The sequence below is a fragment of the Electrona antarctica genome, assembly GCF_951216825.1.
Source record: "Electrona antarctica genome assembly, chromosome: 22".
In the NCBI taxonomy this organism is placed as follows: Eukaryota; Metazoa; Chordata; class Actinopteri; order Myctophiformes; family Myctophidae; genus Electrona; species Electrona antarctica.
The window spans coordinates 19,511,201-19,532,453 of record NC_136805.1 but is presented as its reverse complement, the minus strand read 5'-3'; the positions used below and the strand labels follow the sequence as shown (position 1 = coordinate 19,532,453).

At 43.2% G+C, this 21,253-nt stretch overlaps 2 protein-coding genes across 2 annotated transcripts; one reads left to right on the top strand and one right to left on the bottom strand.

The window, feature by feature from the left end:
* Nucleotides 1-1,039: 1,039 nt before the first annotated feature.
* Nucleotides 1,040-3,565, bottom strand: LOC306915284 (myosin light chain 1, cardiac muscle-like). The gene is made up of 6 exons (XM_079492583.1): nt 3,537-3,565; nt 3,299-3,448; nt 2,048-2,221; nt 1,597-1,674; nt 1,453-1,489; nt 1,040-1,099 (listed from the first exon to the last, which is right to left on the bottom strand). The coding sequence occupies exons 2-5, from the start codon at nt 3,399-3,401 to the stop codon at nt 1,461-1,463; spliced, it is 384 nt and encodes a 127-aa protein (XP_079348709.1). The 5' UTR covers nt 3,402-3,448; nt 3,537-3,565; the 3' UTR covers nt 1,040-1,099; nt 1,453-1,460.
* A 4,932-nt stretch (nt 3,566-8,497) lies between these two features.
* On the top strand, nt 8,498-21,032 carry LOC306915688 (DNA excision repair protein ERCC-6-like). The gene is made up of 10 exons (XM_079493200.1): nt 8,498-8,714; nt 10,825-10,901; nt 12,203-12,247; nt 13,116-13,437; nt 13,852-14,681; nt 14,822-14,936; nt 15,314-15,502; nt 16,146-16,489; nt 17,597-17,786; nt 18,294-21,032. Exons 2-10 carry the CDS (start codon nt 10,837-10,839, stop codon nt 20,043-20,045), a joined length of 3,852 nt encoding a protein of 1,283 aa, XP_079349326.1. The 5' UTR covers nt 8,498-8,714; nt 10,825-10,836; the 3' UTR covers nt 20,046-21,032.
* The last annotated feature ends 221 nt before the right edge of the window (nt 21,033-21,253 follow it).

The following is a 21,253-nucleotide window of genomic DNA, read 5'->3' as shown; positions in this document are numbered from 1 at the left end:
GCAGGTGGTTTTATAACAGATAATTGCCACAGATCAAGTCCATGTCATGAGACAGACTATTTCTGGTATGGTGTGCTTAATAATTAGTCGATCTGAGAGGGATTATGTACATATCCAGATATTAACACATGGCAAAGCGCAGCCTAAATTTGAATGTGTTGTTTTTGGAAAACCATTCCTCTTCTCCCTACTTCAGTATACAGTAGCCGCCACTGACATGATTTGACCTTGCATTGTTGATACAGTAGATAATGTTATGCAAAGCGACTCCTAAAACTAATGGGCCACAGGGATGTTGCAAGTGGGCCCAAAATAATTACCAAAACACTGGGGCATTGCGCACGATAGGTCCCTAGTCTTATTACATAATATGTATGAATCATAACAAGAGAGAAGGATGAGGCTGGCAGGGCACTAGTGGCAAAGGGAACTAGTGGCAAGCTAACTGACACTAGCCAACTCAGGGCGAAGCCAGGAAAGTCAAAAAGCGCACCACCTATGTAGCCTATAGAAGTAGAAAAAAATACAAGTATTTTCATCATGATACCGATAAATAGGAACTTATAGTATACGCTGCCGTGTCAAGCGGCCAGATGGGTGGGCCGCAAACACTTTCTAGATGTGGGCCCTGATCCAGAAAAGTTTGGGAAACGCTGCTGTAACAGACATTCCCACCCCAACAACAGACTGTTCCACCCTTCCCATTCACAGAGGAAAAAGGGCTACAGATGTCTCAAGACTTCAACCACCAGATCCAGAAACAGCTTCTTCCCCTCAGTTATTGTCCTCTTGAACTCTCTGACCAAGAGATAGAGTATAGAGTATTATTGGTACTACTACTATTGGTACACTACTAACACATTATGATTACTTTTGTACTGCATTGGAGTGATGCCAACATATCAATTTCGTTGTACATGTGTGTAAACTGTGTTCAATGACAAAATAAAATCCATCCATCCATCCATCCATCCATCCATCCATCCATTCACGGAGTACATTACACAACATAGTACAATTTACAAACAATTTATTCAAATGGCTACATTCACAGAAAACATCAGCAGAGTCAAGACTCCAGAGGAATGACAGCATTCACCTGGATGGACAGTGAGACAGAGGTTATAAATCAACGTACCCAATCTTCTCATTATTCTGGTTCAGCAATTATTTATTTAACTTAAGTCACTGCAAAATACAAGAAAATCACCAGAGTTGTTTATTACTGACAGATACCCTTAAATCAATGGTTCTCAAAGTGGGGTCCTTGGGGTCCCCAGGAAAATGAGGAACAGTTTAAACATGTTTAATACAGGCCATTCAAAAATAGCAGATCTATCTGCACACTCATTGTGAGCTTATAGATCTGCCATTTTCATAGAATGTCAACAAATCTTCTCTTATGCCTTATGGAGGTCCTTGGCAGAAAATTAACTTCTTGAATGGACTTACACAATTGATCAACGGGTCATGATGTGCTTGACAAACCCTGTAAAAGAACACATGGATGAATACACAAACAAATAGACTGTGGGCATGTCAATACACTTGACGAGGACCAAACACTAGAGGGAGCAATTGCAACACCATCCTCACCTTCACAGTTGATGTAGCCATTGGCATCTTCTTGTCCTGTTAGCAACGAGCTCACTTCTTCTTCAGTCATCCGCTCTCCTAGATCAAACAGTTCTCTCATCATTCAATACATTAAATTAACCTCTAAGAAATAAAGGTTACATCGTTAGTAAGTTAATAGTCGGATATACATTCAGACAGTAAAATGTTAATGTAACCCATGGGAACGCAGTGAGAAGCAGGTTCTATAATAATCAGAGAGATGCACATGTATAGCATATATAGCAATAATAATAATAATAATAATAATAATAATAATAATAATAATAATAATAATAATAATAATAATAATAATAATAATAATAATAATAATAATAATAATAATAATAATAATAAATAGTACTACTACTACTAGTACTACTACTACTACTGAGGAGAAGGTGACACTGATTATATCAAATTAATACAACACCTAGTGAGGCAAGCACGTGACGAAGCTCTGCTCCCATGATAGTGCCGTCTCCCTGCTTGTCGAAGACGCGCAGACCTTCCACCAGGTCTTCAAAGGTGGCTCTGTCTGTGAGCTTGGACACTTCCTGCATCATGGGCAGGAATGTGTCGAAGTCTAACAGCTTTGTGCTCATATCTGTAGAAATAACGACAACTCTGAAATGGGTCTTACGTATTAGAGGCAACAACATGCGGACCCCAGGTAGACTAGGGACCACTTAGAAGCTAATGTGGATCCAAAGAAGAAAGAATGGCTTCATATTCTTAAATTTAGATTCTTTCCTAAAACATGACACATGTGCAAATTCAGTATTGAACAGAAGTGATGCTGCAGATCACATAATAGGAGTAGCAGTGCCAAAGGTCATGACTGATGTTTCATTAATGCCTTTACAAGCTTTCACTGGAGCCATGTTTAGGAGTTGACAAAGCATCTGTGATCAGTGGCATGATGGATGTTTCATTAATGCCTTTACAAGCTTTCACTGGAGCCATGTTTAGCAGTTGACAAAGCATCTCTGAATACATGGCTTGTCAGTTGTTAGTGTGATTTGCTCCGTCAGTCATACTCCATCAAATCAAACAGAACGTCACAACATTATTCTCACTCGACTAATCCTGCCACGTCCTCTGTCACAGAATCAAAGCCGGCCTGGGACATGATGGGTCGGTCACATACAGTGGAAACAATCCATAATCCTGTTCACACCTTCACACTTATGTCACCGTGTGCGTTTGTGAACCCATGTGTCATTTCAACTGCTCTCTTTGGTGTTTAAAATAATCCAGCCTTACAGTGTGTTGCACTATTGTCCAGCTGTGGGAAAACCAGGGGCTGTTTTGGGAAACTAGTCAAACTACATCCCCATGTGTATATGAACAAGTCTCATTCATTATCATGTATCAAAGTCAGTGGGTATAATCCATCTTGTGCTAATAATAAATGCCACTAGTGTTACCATTAATACCAGAGATCAAAATTGAGTTATTGTTGGCACATCTCTGATGGTTCTGTAGCCAGGAAAATTTCACATTTTGCTGCAATGTCTTGATCACGTGGTACATGTGGCTTTATTACATAGCCTACTGTTTGTGATATACCCGGTACTGTACAAGATGATGAATTGTTAGACTTCTTCCATTGCTTAAAAATATCTATTCAAAGCAGAGTTCTAACATGTATTTTCTGATCTGGACAGCTTGTTGAACTTACCCTCTGGTTTGGGCCTTCCCAGTATTTCAATCACCTCTGCGTTGGTGGGATTCTGTCCCAGTGCCCGCAACACATCCCCACACTGGCTATAAGTGATCTTCATCTCACCTGTTGGAGTCCTGTCGAACAGTGAGAAAGCCTCTTTGTACTCTGTGGATACAAGATGGGTCAATCAGAAGTTGTTTGTCTCATTTCCCTCGAACCACAGCAATTAGCAAAGCAAGACATGATACTGTACCAGCGATTTGTTCTGGAGAATATTCCACCTGTAAGTGGAGAAAAAAACATTTATTTTTAAGTTTTGTGTTTCTTCTACCTCTATAAAGCTTGGCGAGGGCAATCAGAGAATGACATAGAGGACAGTATGGGATATGTGTTATCTTGAGTCTTGACAGATGTGGACTATATAGCCTTTGGTACTGCAGACTGTTGGATAAGTGGCAGTGGCAGACTGTTGGACCACACCCTTCCTTGAGTGCTATTTCAAGCCCCATGACCACCAGTTCTATGGTATGGCACAGTATACATACTGTTGCTATTAAATGCTTAACGTCTGCGGCTGCCCATAGTGATAGTAGGGATGCTATTCTAAGACCAGAAATAAACAGCAGTATAGAGCTTCACCAAGGGATTGCTTAATGCGCTCTGGTTGACAAACCACATGTATAATGTATCCCTCATGCTCTGATGCACATATCCAGAAATACACAATGTACAGTACTTTAATTACAGTAGCCTATATTATGCACCACTTATAAATACTTCTAAACATGATAAATGTCATGAATATGGGAATATCACACTGTGGCATGTTTAGCAAAGATCTACATTTTAAAACAACTTGAACAAACAAAAGAAGTGAATACAAATGATCAACAACTATTTCTGTTATGGAATTGATCAAATACAGTATATTCATCCATGTGACTGCTCAATAACAAAAATCTCAAAATCAGCATTCAGTATTAAATGTATTCAGACCGACTACTAAACTACTGTTTCTGAATCAGTAATAGCTCCAAGATGTTCTTATTTTCCTATGCTATGTCCTGGTGTATTTGTATTTATTTTTGCTATACATTTTACCTAATTAAAACTAGCCCCTGGCCTGCATTTAGTTTACCTTTTCAGTTACCCTTTCCTGGTCAGTGCTAGGGTCCCTTGATGGTTCCTGTGCTGCAGCTGGAGCTGTGTTTGTGGTTGTAGTTGGGGCAGGGGACGCAGCCTTTGGAGGGGTAGGGGACTCAGCCTTTGGAGCGGCAGGGGACGCAGCCTTTGGAGGGGCAGGGGTTGTAGGCTTTGGAGGGGAAGGGGTCGCAGCCTTTGGAGGGTTAGGAGTCGCAGCCTTTGGTGGGGAAGGGGTCGCAGCCTTTGGTGGGGAAGGGGTAGCAGCCTTTGGTGGGGTAGGGGTTGTAGGCTTTAGTGGGGCAGGAGTTGTGGCCTTTGGCGGGGTAGGGGATAGAACTTTTCGAGGGGAAGGAGATGGAGCCTTAGATGATCCAGGTGACTTGGCAGCACTAGGGACTTTGGATGGATCTGCAATATCTTTGGGTGGAGCTTTAGCTGGAGCTGCAGGACCTGTTCCCTGTGTTTTCCCTGACAGTTGTGCCTTTGTAGGTAGTGCAGGACCTGTTCCCAGCCCCGGAGCAGGGGATGGATCTGGCCCTTCGGGGGCTGGTACAAGACTCTCCAAGGTTGAGCTGGGCGACTCTGACACTGGAGGTGACACAGGGGTTTCAGGGACCGGGGCTGGCGGTTCAGGGGTGGTACCAACCGCGGCAGGAGCAGGATCAGAATCTGGTGCAGGATCTTTTGTTGGCTCTGATGGTGGTACAGTGGCAGGATCCACAGAAGGTTCAGAATCTGGTGCGAGATCTTGCGCTGGCTCTGAAGGTGGTGCAGCGGCAGGATCTTCTGCAGGCTCTGATGGTGGTGCAGGATCCTTTGCAGGCTCTGACGGTGGTGCAGGATCCTTTGCAGGCTCTGACGGTGGTGCAGCTGTCTCTGTGGAGGATGGAGGTACAGCTGTGGCTGGTGCTGTCTCCTCTATCTCTGGCTCGTTAGGAGGCATGATCAACGACTAAGAAATAAGATATAAATCCACAGAATGTGAATGTCTCAATGTCTTTATTAAAGCTGCAGGGTGGCAAAGCTCTCAGTGTTAAATAGCCCTGGTCCGTGCTTTGACCACACCTCCCCCCCCCCCCCCCTCTCTCATGACATATCACACCTAATAAGGAAACAATGCAGAATTCCCATGGCTGCTATGACCCATTTATCTTTGTCGGGCCAGTGTGTCATTTTGACCATCTGCAGCATCCCTACCGACTGGGCACGTCTACTGACAGGTGTGTGTGGATGTGTGAATGTGTATGTTTCATATATTTGGGTTTGGATAAGGGGTAAACAATAGATGGGCTGTAGTAGACACATGCTGGGATGAAAACATTTCTTATTATAGGCACATGCCAGGCTTAAAGCCCCGCTTCATAAGAGCCCCACCTCCCAACAGTGCAAGATACACGCACGCACGCACGCACGCACGCACGCACGCACGCACGCACGCACGCACGCACGCACGCACGCACGCACGCACGCACGCACGCACACACACACACACACACACACACACACACACACACACACACACACACACACACACACACACACACATATGTTGCCCCACCTCCTGCCCCTCTGACATGCCAATGTACTCTGGGGCCTGACAAAGGGTTGTGTGTGTGCTTGACTGTACTGTACTCTATGTTCTATGTATGTTCTTTGTATGATCCATGGTTGCAAACATACATGCACACATGGCCAACTTTGGATAGCAACCCATATAGAAGGATGTTGTATGGTGGGGTCTGTGTCTCTTCTAATTTAACACAGAGTGTACAAATGTAACCAAATGGCCTTTACCGCAGGCGCCTACATTTTGTTTAATTTGTACACTCTGAGGATGGCGGATCCACTATAGTGAGAATTAATTATGAAGGCTTCATGGCGCATTTTCAAGTATAGAATATGGTTTTCTCTAAGAATATATGCAAGAATCAAAAGGCATATGGGGAAACTGAGTTTGAAGCAGAGTGTGTGCATGTGTGTTGTGTACGTACAAATTTACATGTAGCCTACATGTAGCAAAGCAAAGCAAAGCAAAGTTCTTTGTTTACCCAGGGTGAATGGACTAAGCTCGAGATGCTTGTTTACAGCCAGACCCTGCTCATAGAACATTTCATGGTAGGGGTTCAATGCCTTGCTCAAGGGCACTTCAGCGGTGGTCATTTTAACGTGCCGGTCCGGGGATTCGAACTGGCGACCTTCCGATAACAAGACCGCTCCGCAAACTGTTCGGCCACCGCTGTAGATTTGTGGGTACATGAATCTTGTATTGCAAGATTAAATGAACTTGTTGTTTGTTTGATTGTCAGGTTGTGAGATGGAATGGGAATGGAGTGAGTTGTTGGCCAGCTGCCTCTGGAGGTCAGAGCATCTCTGTGGATTATCAAAACTGCCATTCTACTCTCTGTGCTTGTAAGACCTGGAGTGTACTTGGTCTAGTGGTTAAGGTGCCTACCACATATACACGTATAGGCACTAATGTAGCCTGACAGTGAGCCGCAGGTTTGATTCCTGAGCCTGACGACTTTTGCAACATGTCATTCCCTGTCTCTCTCCCTGTTTCCTGTCACTCTCTGCTATCTGAAAAACAACAAAAAAGACAGAAAAGCTGAAAAACACATCAAATAAGTCAAAGTCATTTCCTAATGTTTAGTTCTTTCTTCCTTTTCACATTAAAGCTAGCCCCACCCTTGAGATCTGCTATTTGTTCTGTAAAGCACTTTGGGTCAACTGCTGTTGTTTTTAAATGTGCTATATAAATAAAATTGACTTGACTTGACTAGTATCAGTGACACCAAATTGCACTTTAAACTCTGTTGAGAGGCGTGAAAGTTGGCGTGCACTGGCATTATTCAAAATACCAATTAAACCAGAGTTTATTATCTTTTATCATCCTAGTTGTTTTATTCATGGTCTGGCTATTTCACTCTGTTATTTTAAAGTACATTTATTTTTATTCACCTGAACTATTAAGTAAAATATACATACCCGATATAAGCAATATTGAAGGGCTGTGTCTGTTGAGCCCCCTACTCTACACTCTCTACACCCACGACTGTACTCCCATCCATCTGACTCCGAGTAATGCCATCATCAAGTTTGCGGATGACGCTGTTCCATCGAGTCAGTTTTGTATCTCTCCAGCTGCACGGTTTTTCAGCTGCACGGTGGCAGAAAGAAAGTCACTTCAGGGGGTCATAAACACGGCCCAGAGGATCATGGCATGTCCTCTTCCATCTCTGGAGCACCTCTACAAGAGACACTGACTGTAACAGAAGAGCCAACAGCATCCTTAAGGAAACTAAAGGGACTTACTGTGCAATATGTCTTAATGTATGTTTTATAGTATTATGTCTTTTTAAATGCACTTGGGCTGGATTGCAAATTAATTTCGTTGTCTTGTACAATGACAATAAAGATATTCTGATTCTGATTCTACTACTAGCCAATCTACATCGACACGTTGTGAGCTTGTAGATCAGCTATTTTGTACCATTTTTAAATGTTTTAAAATAGTAAAAAATCACACCCGTGTGAACTGAGTGGTGTAAGGTCTTATATAGCCTGTCTGACGTAATGAAATCATGTCTGACGTAATGAAATCACACCCGGGTGAACAGGGTGAACATAGCAACCATGCTCATTTTTTCTGCACAGACTAACAAAGCCAGTTGTAGGAGTGGTTTACACCACTCAATAATGAAATCACACCCGGGTGAACAGGGTGAACATAGCAACCATGCTCATTTTTTCTGCACTAACAAAGCCAGTTGTAGGAGTGGTGGAGAATGGCAAATAATGAATTAAGTTTAGGGGTGGCACAAGATATAGCTCTGTCAGAGGAGCAGTTCATTCTTGTGGTGTCTTCCCTTTTTTACCAGAAGATGGCAGTATCTAACATTACAAAAAGAGGATGTTCAGTCCAAAGTTATAATGAATGCGGGAGGAATGTTCCCATTGGTTCTGCGTTACTGATCCCGCCCACCGCGCCTTTTCCTTACCGCTGATTGAACAACAACCGGTAAATATCCGTAATGCGTCACACGGCGGGAATAAACGGCTGCTGACCATAGCTGACCTGCTCGCAGTCGCTTTCTTGCGGAAGTGTATGTAGTTACTAGTTGGAGCTCAGCATTGCAAAGCAAAACAGCAAAAAACTCTCATCTCGATGATTCTTTATTTCTTTTCTATCGTTAATACTGCGCCAAACAACAGACACTACTGAGAATCAATTCGTCAGATTTCGTCTTCTCAGCATCTCCTCCGGTGTGCTTTTCGTCGTAGGTTTAAGGTAAGCCTGTTTGTTTTGTCGTTTGTCGTATTGGGTTTATTTGTCATAATTGCTAGAATTTGTCACGTTATTCTCTGTAATTATGCCCATGTTCGACACAATCCAGAGGAGTTTAAAGTTGAACCAACTATTGCAACTCATTTGTAGTTTTTAGCCCCATATGTGGAATGAGCGTAGTGCTGAGGGAACATACTGGGGCTAGTGTAGTTGTGTGTTCCATTCTGTGCGTAGTGAGAACACACTGGGGCTATGTATTGTACTGCTTATTATATGAAACCAGTGGTTCTCTAACATGTTGTCAGGGTGTTTTCGCACGACCCCCATTTGTTCAGCGAGACATATTCCACAACTGTTTACCGGTTTTGTCGATATCGATCGATTCTGACCATTTCAATTTACGAGATTTTTTTAGGGCAGTCGCCCCATGGTAGTGAGAGGCTGCACCGGTGCATCCCTAGCCCCATATGTGGTACCAGGTCATCTCGCCCCTTTTCCATCTCGCCCCCGCGAAAAGTGAAGACGGCTCGCCACAGAATTTCGAAAAGTGAAGACCGCTCGCCACAGAATTTCGAATAGTCATAGCACTTTATAGTACACATGTATAATATATAATATAGTATAGTATGTATAGTATAGTATAGTAGTAGGCTATTATCTGTACATTATGCTATAAGTCTAAAAGGGGGTAATAATTCTAACTTCTAAGGTTTTAAATTCTCGGTCCGTTGGGACGACCGCTCTTCCCGTTTGGGCGACCGATCTTCGCCGCTTTGGGCGAGTTGGAAAAGGGGCGAGCCGTCTCGTATTCCCATATGTGCCCTCTCCCTACGCTCATTCTGTAGCTCCGAGATGAGTAGCCCCATATGTGCCCTCTCCCTACGCTCATTCTGTAGCTCCGAGATGAGTAGCCCCATATGTGCCCTCTCCCTACGCTCATTCTGTAGCTCCGAGATGAGTATCCCCATATGTGCCCTCTCCCTACGCTCATTCTGTAGCTCCGAGATGAGTAGCCCCATATGTGCCCTCTCCCTACACTCATTCTGTAGCTCCGAGATGAGTAGCCCCATATGTGCCCTCTCCCTACGCTACGAGATGAGGTCACACACAGGGCCCCTCCCACCCCGTTCAGAAACTGCGCATGTTTCCACAAGGAACGATTCTTACCCTTTTCTAAACAATGAATCCTAAACGTGAAGGGGCAGAAGAGGTTTACACTAATTCAAATTTAGCAACGTCCAAGAAAATCCGAGTTTAAACGGTTACGAGCGTTACAGCGGTTGGTTTAGTCAGCCGTTTCCATGTTTTCAAGGAAGTTGAAAAGCTTTAGCGCCTCCCCTGGTCGAAAATTTCCAACTGACTTCAGTTCACTCGACATGCACGCGCACACGCACGACTGGAAACGGCTGACTAAACCAACCGCTGTAACGCTCGTAACTGTTTTAAACTCGGATTTTCTTGGACGTTGCTAAATTTGAATTAGTGTAAACCTCTTCTGCCCCTTCACGTTTTGGATTCATTGTTTAGAAAAGGGTAAGAATCGTTCCTTGTGGAAACATGCGCCGTTTCTGAACAGGGTGGGAGGGGCCCTGTGTGTGACCTCATCTCGGAGCTACAGAATGAGCGTAGGGAGAGGGCACACATGGGGCTAGTGCATCCCCTGCCTCAGAATAGCTCTGAGCATGTAGAAATGCAAAATCTAAGGTGCTTACCCTCATACCCTGCTGCCCCCCTATAGGGTTTTGTTCGGAAAGCGTTTGAAACTTAGGTTTGAAACCCTAAGGTCCGTAGTTTTCAATATAATTGTTTTAATCCATTGTGTCGGAATCCTTCCGCCATCTTGGATCTGTCCTAGTATCTCTAAGGTGCTGCTGTAGAGCCTGTAGACTAGAGGTTGTTTCATGCATTGTACTTATTTCCCCTCACTCTCATTCCAAGACCAACTTTGTTTGTTCACTGAACACTGTGGGGAAGTGTAATAATGTGAAGTGAACCTAGAATGTTAACCCTGCCCGCCCACAGGAGGGCAGTGGAGTTCAAAGTAGTCCTGTGAAGTGTTGTAAACACACATCATAAAGTAACTGTAGAGCTATTGCCTCCTCTGGGTTTACAGAAAGAAGACGAGATGCATAGAACAGCGGACAGCGAGATGGATCCATACATCAATGGCATTTCTACCAAACTGGAGAAGTAAGTACTGAATAATTTAACCACTTAAAGCTGCACTATGTAACTTTCTGACCTGGATTTGAACCCGGTTTCCTGCACGAGTGCTGACATTTTTACCATTGATGATGCGAAGCCTCTGTAGCTAGTTCAGGCAGACCACTTGTGAACGTGCCTACCTAGTACCTGATCAGGTGACTAGTCACGTGCACTCTCTACCTGATCAGGGTGGCTCATTTAAACTGCCGCTCTGTCATTCCTGGCTTCTCTCTCCTGCTGTGCGGTCGCTGCTGCTGCGCCTCCGCTCGCTGCCTATCTGCTGTGCTGCTCATGAAGTTGCTTTGCAAATCCCACTGCCTCCCCAGCATCCACCTGTAGGCTCTGTTTCTAGGTCCCCTGGCATGGGGGTCTTAATTCATTCCCTGTAGCGTCATTCTATTTGGCTTATATCATCAAAATGTATATTCATATACAGGGAATGAATGGGGACAGAGCCTGACGCCAATCTATGCTCCATATATCTATGCTCAACTTTGCTCAATACAATATATGCTAAATTAATTCTAAGAGTTGTCTGACTGAATTGAGCTAATGGAGCTACCATTATTAAAACCACTTAACGTGTGCTACTTACATTGATATTGTTCACACACTCGCACTGACTCCAGAGGCAACCGGCTCATCAGTAGCAAGGTTATGTACAGAAGTATGCCATAGCTGCACCATCGATGCAGCGGGTGGCAAAGTGGAGCTTGATGGAATGCATTGAAGTCAATGAGTGCCATGTGGGCAATGTTGTGAGTGAACAATGTTTCTTAATGATTGTGACCTTCAAGTTCAGGAAAATAAAATACTTCACACGTAGTATTGTGATCTTACCTTTTCATATGCCACTATACTATATACAATTTATTTTTATCAGGTGTCTATGGGCTGACTGGGTAGTATATGGGCTGTCATCGAGTATCGACTATACTTAATGCACAGTTAGAAACGTAATCTGTGTTTTTTAGATGTCTCAATGAAATGATATAGTGTGCACAGTGAAAAACTAGACGTCTGGTGATATTTTCCTGGAATTATTTTACATTGGTCTCAATCATTCAAACACTGTCACTTTTTCCACATCTCATTGACTTAAGTGAATTCCCTCTGAAGTTTGGCTGATTTAAAAAAAAAAAAAAATGTTTTTACCTTCTTTACAGCCTTGAAAAGACTTGAAAGAAAATATCAGGGATGCAGCACAGTATTCAGAATCAGATGGTTCTTTGTGTTCAACTGTATTACTGACATTGTAGTGTTTTTCTTCTCTTTGTTTTTGACAGGTCATTGACTTTGGACTTTGATGAGAAAACGGAGGCCTATCATCGGTAGCTATGAAATCAATTTCCAATGATTTCTGATCTAGAAATAAATGCCTGACCCATAAATAGTTGTCCATACTTGAAAACGGTTAACAAATAATATAAATGAACAACTTTATTTAACCACCCAATCCTTTTGATTTTTGAAAAATAGTTTATATACAAGCTTACGTGTTGTGATGCATTCTGAGCTTGTATCTGCTATTTTAGAAAGCTTTTGAAAAAATGGAAATGTTTGCCTGCCCTATAACGTGCCCAAATTCAGGCACGTCAGGTTGAAAGTGTTAAAAAATCGGGACGCATCAACTGCATAATTGCCAATACAAAATTACAGATTTTGTCAAAGTAAAAGGCTAATATCCGCTAAGCTCGTAGGTCTGCTATTTTTGAAAAATCGAAGAACGACTGACATAGAAACATAGCTTTTTCAGAAAACTGTCAGGATGTAGAAGACATTTTTAGAATCCGATCTCAGGTCAAAATGGGTTAAATAGGTTAATTTACAATGAGGGAGTTGGCAGATAGGGGCCACACTGTCCTCCTAAGGTTTCAGTGTTTCTCATCCTGGGGTGCCCTCTATGGGGACTAAGGGGGAATGTGGCAGTGTCTGTTTGAGGTAGTCCACCCATTCATCTTATCTAGAGTTGGGTTGCGTTGATTTAAATGGGTTGCACAAATCATGACTTGCATTTATCCACTGTCTGCCTGTATAATATATTCTAAAATGTGATATCAGTCCAACTTGTCATATAGAATCAATTACCCTATAACATAATACAGTAGCTATTTTGGGTATGTGTGTTGTATGTGATGGGAACCACTGAGTCATGCAACACGCTGGTGAATACATAACTGTAATGCTTTGATTTTCCAGGTATATGAAGGAAGGGAAAGCCGCTGCCAAAGTGGGAGATATGTCCAAATGCCTGGAGGAGTTCAAGAAGGCCTACAAAATCCTTCCCAGTGAGAAACTCAAGGGGAGAATGAATAGAATAGAGGACATCCTGGCAGAACAAGCGGATGATAGTGAAGATGAAGAGTTTGTGACAATCAATGGCCTTTCACTGTTCAAAGGCCTGCATGACAAACTGTACGACTATCAGAGAGATGGTGTATCATTCCTCTATGGTCTGTACCAGGATGGGCATAAAGGCGGTATCCTGGCAGATGACATGGGTCTCGGCAAAACCATCCAGGTACGGCTGCAACGAATGATTATTTTCGTTGATTAATCTCTCGATATAATCTTTTATTATTCAATCAATTCATCTATGCATTTCATTTTGAATACTAATATGCTGATAACTCAAAATGCTCAAGTTATCTGAACCCCTTGAATGTGTTTTCCTGGCAAAAACCCTCCATATATTGGTTCAGTTTATCCGTATATCCTGTGCTGCAGGGAACGGCCAAAGTTTAGCGCTGCATTTTTTTCCGATGACCATGCCACTTAGTATTAGTCAAATTCTAGTTTTTCACCATAGGTTTTTCAACTCACCAATGCTGTTGCCTAGTCTGTTTACATAGGCCTACCAGAAATGTTGACATGATACATCACTAAACTGATTATTCAATTACTGAAATCTTTAATCTTTCACCCATACATCCAGATCATCTCATTCTTATCGGGCATGTATGATGCTGGGCATGTCAAACATACCCTCCTCGTCATGCCCACTTCCCTGATCACCAATTGGACAAAGGAGTTCAACAAGTGGACCCCTGGAATGAGAGTGAAGGAGTTCCATGGCACTAGCAAAGTGGAGCGAAACAGGAATTTGGAGAAGGTCCAGAGACGTGACGGCGTGATCATCACCACGTACAATATGCTGATAAACAACTGGGAGCAGCTGGCATCTCACTACGGCCGGGAGTTCAAGTGGGACTACATGATCCTGGATGAGGCACATAAGATAAAGTGCTCCTCGACAAAAACCGCCAAAAGTGCCCATGCTGTACCGGCGAAAAACCGCATTCTGCTCACAGGAACCCCTGTGCAGAACAACCTGCGAGAGTTATGGGCTCTGTTTGATTTTGCCTTACAGGGCTCTCTCCTTGGCACGGCAAAAACCTTCAAATCAGAGTACGAGAACCCCATCACCAAGGCCAGGGAGAAGGATGCCACTCCAGGAGAGAAAGCCCTGGGAGGTAAAATGTCTGAGAACCTCATGGCGACCATCAGACCATATTTTCTAAGGAGGACCAAAGCAGAGGTCCAGAAGAAACAGGCCGCTAAAGAAGACATGAATGGAGAAGAACACATAGACCCCAACAACGGCCAAACCACAAATGATGAAACCAAATCAGGCACGGCAGTCATGCCTAAATTGACGAGAAAGAATGACCTTGTTGTGTGGACATACCTGAGCAAGATACAGGAAGACATCTACAACCAGTTTTTATCCCTTGACCACATCAAAGAGCTGCTCACAACAACCAGGTAGACCTGTCAACACACACATCTTTATGCTACTTTAGTACTTTTATGGTGTCACAGTTGACACCATCCCTTGGGGGACATTGGTCAAACTAAGTATATAGCTTTTACTAAGTGGCTAATCTCGACAACCCTACTAACAGGTCACCTCTGGCTGAACTTACTGTCCTGAAGAAGGTGTGTGACCACCCAAGGTTGCTCTCTACTAAAGCTGTTGCTGAGCTGGGCCTGGAGGAATGCTTGTCTGTGGACCAGCAGGTAGGTCGCTATACGTTTTGCACAATCATTAGAATTTAATTGTTATACTGGATTTGCTATCATTATTTCAACATCTTTGTTCACGCTCTTTTTAACCATTTTCAAACTGGCATCCCTTCGTTGTGCATTTCGGATAAAACTTTAAAATGTTATCTTTTTCCATAGTACATTATTTCTTTTGATTATTGTATCGTCGGTCATTTCTTTGTACATTTCATATTGGGCTTTGTTGTGTATTGAAGTTATTTTCATACTACATCTTCCCTGTGCAATCTTTTGTTTACAAAGCAAATGGAAATGTTAAGTTTCAATGCTAAAATCACAATTGAATAGTCAACTGAATGTCATGATGGTGACGAGTCTGACGACCCTACCAGCAGGAAACTGGAGGAAGCAGCATTGAGGGCATCTCGGACGAAACTCTTATCTCTGAGTCTGGGAAGATGATGTTCCTCCTCCAGCTCCTCCAGAGGCTCAGGGAAGAAGGTCACCGGACCCTCGTCTTTGCACGTTTCCGGAAGGTGCTGGACATTCTCCAGCGAGTCCTTACTAACAGGGGATTCAAGGTGTGCACTATTTTGTTTTTGTTTTTTTTGCTGGCCTATATCGATTAAATCAAATATGATTGATTATATTTGCCCAAATACATCCATCTGTATTGTAGTGATAATATTGTGTTGTAACGATAATGTAAAAACAAATTACAAACTGGACCATATCCAATGCACCAAAAATCACATGATTATTGATAAATAACAGTGATGTTTATGTTGAGTACTGGGTATGCTGTTTGTTCACCATAGATTTCATGTCTAGCCTAGTTTTCTTGGTACTCTAATTCAGTGGTTCTCAAACATTTTCATGTCGAGAACTGATATGCATTTGGCCATGGGTACCAATTTGCAAAGATTTTGTGCCATTGAGATTAGCCCCTCCTATATTCAGCTATAATGTAGATTTTTGTTTTACACAAACATTAATATTCCCATTGACAATGAATGGAGAATTTACGTCATATGTAGATGAGCAAATCGGCTATTGTTGTCCTGCGCAAAGATTCAATTCCCGTTGACAATGAATGTATGATAAGAGTGCCCCTCACTTCACACGGGTGTGATTTTTAGTTCTAAAAGCGCACAATACTTTGCGATGCTGTGAGGTTGTGTATGTAGCCTACAGAATGATTAAACTAATTGTATTGGTTGTAAGGTTATGAGGCTGGATGGCACGATCACCAAGATGGCTGAGAGGGAGAGGCTCATCCAGAGGTTCCAGAAAGACGGACGCTACTCCGTCTTCCTGCTGACCACCCAAGTGGGCGGCGTCGGCATCACGCTGACCGCTGCCAACCGCGTGGTGATTTATGACCCCAGCTGGAACCCTGCCACCGACGCCCAGGCCGTGGATCGCGCGTACCGCATTGGGCAAAAGCAAAATGTGGTTATCTACCGGCTCATCACCTGTGGCACAGTGGAGGAGAAGATCTACAGGCGTCAGGTCTTCAAAGACTCCCTGATCAGACAGACCACAGGTGACAAGAAGAACCCTTTCAGGTAGGCTATAAGATTATACGTTTTATATTCAATTTGATTATAGTGCCAATCTCTTGCTACACAATTGAAACTCCACCCCACTCCATGGATGGGACCTCTTTTCTCAGCCCACGCACGTTCAAATGCCTCCACACTTTCCACCACCATTGATAAGTAGTCTGCCCGCAACATCTTCACATTTTGTCCAGTAAGCATACATTGCCTTATTTCACAATCCAGGAAGTGGCCTACTTACTGAAGTGGTGACTGTCATAATCATCACCACTTCCCTCCCCCTTTTTCTCTTTCTCCCCAACACAGATTGGAACACACACACACACACACGCCAGGCTGCAGTGTGTGCACAGTACAGTACGGTTCAGTACAGTACAGAACAGACGAGCACAGTACAATATGGTACAGTATGCCACAGTACAGTATGGCACAGTACCTTTTCATACTGAACTGTACTGTACTGGAATGTACCATACTCGTACGGTACCATACTGTACTGTACAGTATGGTACCGTACGAGTATGGTACAGTACAACACAACACAGCACAGTATGGTACGGTACATTACAGTAAAGTACAGCATATGGTACGGTACACTACAATACAGTGTGCTACTGCATAGTACAGTATGGTACAGTGCATTATGGTACGGTACAGTTAAATACAGTACACTACCGTATAGTGATTCAACATAAAATTACTCATTACCGTTTCACTGTTCATGTTCATACTACATACTGTCATATCCTGGATGTAATTTCATTTCACTATTTAGCCTTTCTTACTCTTTGCTACAAACACTGTCATACATGACAATACACAACAAATGCTATCTTATTTCCATCTATGGTACTTCCCATCTGCATTTACACCCTATTGTGTGCATCAATCACACATTACTCACACGAACACCTTCCTTGCTCACTACAATTGCCAGTACAACATTGCAAGGGAGCCAACGACGCGTGGAACTAGAATCGAGACCGGCCAAAGTTTACTTAGACTTAGTTCCTCCCGTTCCTATTGGAATATATGACTTAACAGAGTCCAGAGTGTGAACAATTTCATTTTAATGACACAGTAAGATAAGACTGCATACATTTATCTTCACAGGTACTTCAGCAAGCAGGAACTGAAGGAGCTCTTCAGCCTGGAGGAGACACGGTCCTCCAACACCCAGATTCAGCTGCAGGCCCTCCACTCCAGGCACCGCATGACGGACCCCGAGCTGGATGAGCACATAGCTCACCTGCACTCCATGGAGATGTTTGGCATCACTGACCACGATCTCATGTTCTCGCAGGTAGTTATTGATGTTTCTGGGGGTCCTTGACATGGAAAAAGGTTGACAATTGTTTCATTTACTGTGATATGAAAAGGGTTGAAAAGCACTGCACTATTGGTAATTGTATCTGTTATTAACCTGATTGAGGCGATGTGGATGGATAACAGAATACAAAAATATTTTCCGCAATTGAAGCTTAAAGACACCCCCCAATCGATTGATTAATCGTTAATATTTAATTATTAATCATTTGACACTTTTACACTCCTATTCTGTTATGTAGGGATGCACTGAATACTATTCGGTGGAATAGTGGCAAAAATGCATATTCTGGGTTCGGTAGAGATATATATATATATATTATCTCTCTGTTTTCGACCAACTGTTTCCTATATTCTGTTTCGGCCAAGAATTTCCCATTCGGTGCATCCCTAATTTGTTAGGGATGTTTAGCGGACATCCACACTTGCAGTTGCACTGCTTGAACCTGTAAAGGTACTGACAATAAACCTTATTTTTCTTGAGGTGGCCAACTGCGATGACGAGGACCCTGAGGATGAACAGGCTCAGCGCTACATCGAGACAAGGGTCCAGAAGGCACAGGAACTTATGAGGGTCGAGTCTGGGCTGCAAGCTCAGCTGGCGGATAGCATGGGTGCAAGCACCTGGCTGAGACAAATGGTTCAGAATGGAGCGGCAAAGTTAAATGAACGAGAGATTGCAAAGCCCCCGCCCTCCGCCCTCTATAATTATGATGATGAACTTGGATACTCGCCTGTTGTGGTAGTGGACCTCGACCAGTCTGGAGCTTTCGAAGAGCAACAAGATGGTGCACAAAGTGAGAGTATACAGACGATCGATGACAGTATGGATGCAAGTGTTGAAGAGAATCAGGCTGTTGGATCGGTGGAAGAAGGCAAACCATCACTGAGAGATGTGGCATTTCAGTCTGGTCCTGCGGGGGAGCACCATGACAGCAGTCAAAATCTAAGCGTGCAGATGGTCAACATCACTTTGGAATATAGTGTTGCGGAGAACCAGGCTGAAGAGAAACATGACTCACCCAGAGATGCGTCCTTGAATGGAGTTCTGTGTGGGGTCAAGGCACAGGATGCGCCCTTTAGTGAGGTCATGGACACTTCAATGAAGGATGCCAGCCTTGGCGGTGCTTCAGCCAGGGATGTGTCTTTCAATGGGGTTCCAAGTGGGTTAGAGGAAAGCGATGCCGCCATTAGTGAGGTCATGGACTTGTCAATAACTAAGGACACTGGCATCTCTCTGAAGAATAAAAGACTGTCTGTCCTGCAGTTGTCTGCAGTGTTGAGTATGAATGAAGACAGTGAAATGAACTCATACAATGAGTCCCCCCAACATGGTGACTTCGTCCTTCAGCTGGAGGACAGCGATGGCGACATGTTCGAGGGTTTAGACCTGGACGAAGAGAAAGTTGAAGCCCAGGAGAGGAAGTTGCTCTCCCGTCTTCAGTTAGAGGGCAGTTTCGATGTGGATAAGTCACTCAATGTGGGAAGAGGGCATGTGAGTGTCAATGGCTCCCGTGTCTCTGAGATGGATCAATCTGCAGTCTCGTTTATAAAGACCAAGAAGAAGGCAGCTGTGATAGACAGCGAAGAGGAGGAAGATGACCTTATCCACCAGCCCATTATTGGCCCGATGGATGAATCGTTTACTCCAGAACTGGTAGCTTCGCCTTCCAGTTCCACTCCACTCAGATCCGCCCCACTCGGCTCAAGGTCCAGGATGAGCTGTGGAGGAAACGCCTCTGTGGCCTCTAGGCGCTCTCTGATTAGGTCATCGGTGGGAAGAGGGCATGTGAGTGTCAATGGCTCCTGTGTCTCTGAGACGGATCAATCTGCAGACTCGTTTATAACGAAGGCAGCTGTGATTTACAGTGACGACAGTGAAGAGGAGGAAGATGACCACATCCACCAGCCCGTTATTGGCCCGTTGGATGAATCGTTTGCTCCAGAACTGGGAGCTTCCTGTTCCACTCCACTCAGATCCGCCCCACTCGGCTCAAGGTCCAGGATGAGCTCTGGAGTGAACGCCTCTGTGGCCTCTAGGCGCTCTCTGATTAGGTCATTGGTGGAAGATGTGGAGGATGATGATGAAGAGAGCAGCACAAGAGAGGACGAGGAAGAGAGTGTAGGAGCGGAAAACATTGAAGAGATTAAGGAAGATGACAGTGAAGACTCCAATGAGGAGATTGAGGCAGATGAGGACAGTGAAGGCACTGAGTGGATTGATGCCACTAATTAAGAATCTGCTTCTGATGACATGGACTAATGAAACCAGCCAATTACATTTTAACTAATTATATTGCCTGTCAGAAACCTTTTCCGAGAAAATATTTCCGAGAATTGTGACATTTTAAAGGTGCAGTGTAACGGAAATGGTGGACATTTTATTTTGAAGTTTCAAGTTGAAACACCGGTCTGAAGTTTCTGAACCAATCAGAGCGTCGCGTCGCATCCCTTCAGGCGATGGGACGGTAGCTAGGGACGGTAGCTATGCTATACGCAGCAGCATGCTGTGTGTTTGTTTACAAATCAGATAGATGGCACATATGGGAATTAAACGGGTGAGCTTCATTTTTATTGGCTTTTATCGATGTGGGCCTCGACACGTCATCACGCAGCACATTTTCCTTTTCAGGAAGTAATAAAAAATATATTTTATGGACTTTTGATATAAAAACACACATGAGAATTTGCCCATTTTTTTTTGGCATCCATTGTTAGGTATGCCCATATGATGACCACGGATATGGTCAAAGTGTGAAAAACGTATTTTTCATTTCACTACACCTTTAAAAAAAAAAGGCCAGGAAATATTTTAGAAGATGAAAGTGTTAACGAACCATCTAATGGCAACCTCCCACCGTTTTTAATAAGATGGCATAGCTGACGGTGTTGACATCTTACAGAATTGGTGTTAATAAGTAGTAATTCGAAATATTTTGGTAGGACATATACAGGTATGTCCCAATTCTCAAGAATGGGTAATCGCACTATTTTGTCATAGTACAGTGTCACACAAGTTAACAAAATGGCTACAAGGCAAGCTCACAACTTGATCGTTGAGAGCTTAGATGATTGTATTGGATCCACAGCTTTTTTTTTTTCATTCTGAAAAGTAGGCTACATATTTTGCACATTCTTTAAGAACAAAATATACATTTGCATTTAAGTGCTGTCCTTAATTTTGTATGTCTTTGTGAAGAGAAAATAAACTTTTGTAATTCTATTTGTAGGTCGTAGTTCAATTCTGTACTCTCAAAAACACTATCTATACATTTTAAAGAAATTAACTGCTTTACCGAAACTTAACAGAAGAAAATAATCTTGTAACAAAGTTGGATCCTATTTGAGAGATTAATCATTTAATTAAAAAGCTGCGCCAGAGCTAAACTATTAGCACTTGGCACATTGTATGATTATGTGATCTGACTATATTCTATAATGTTG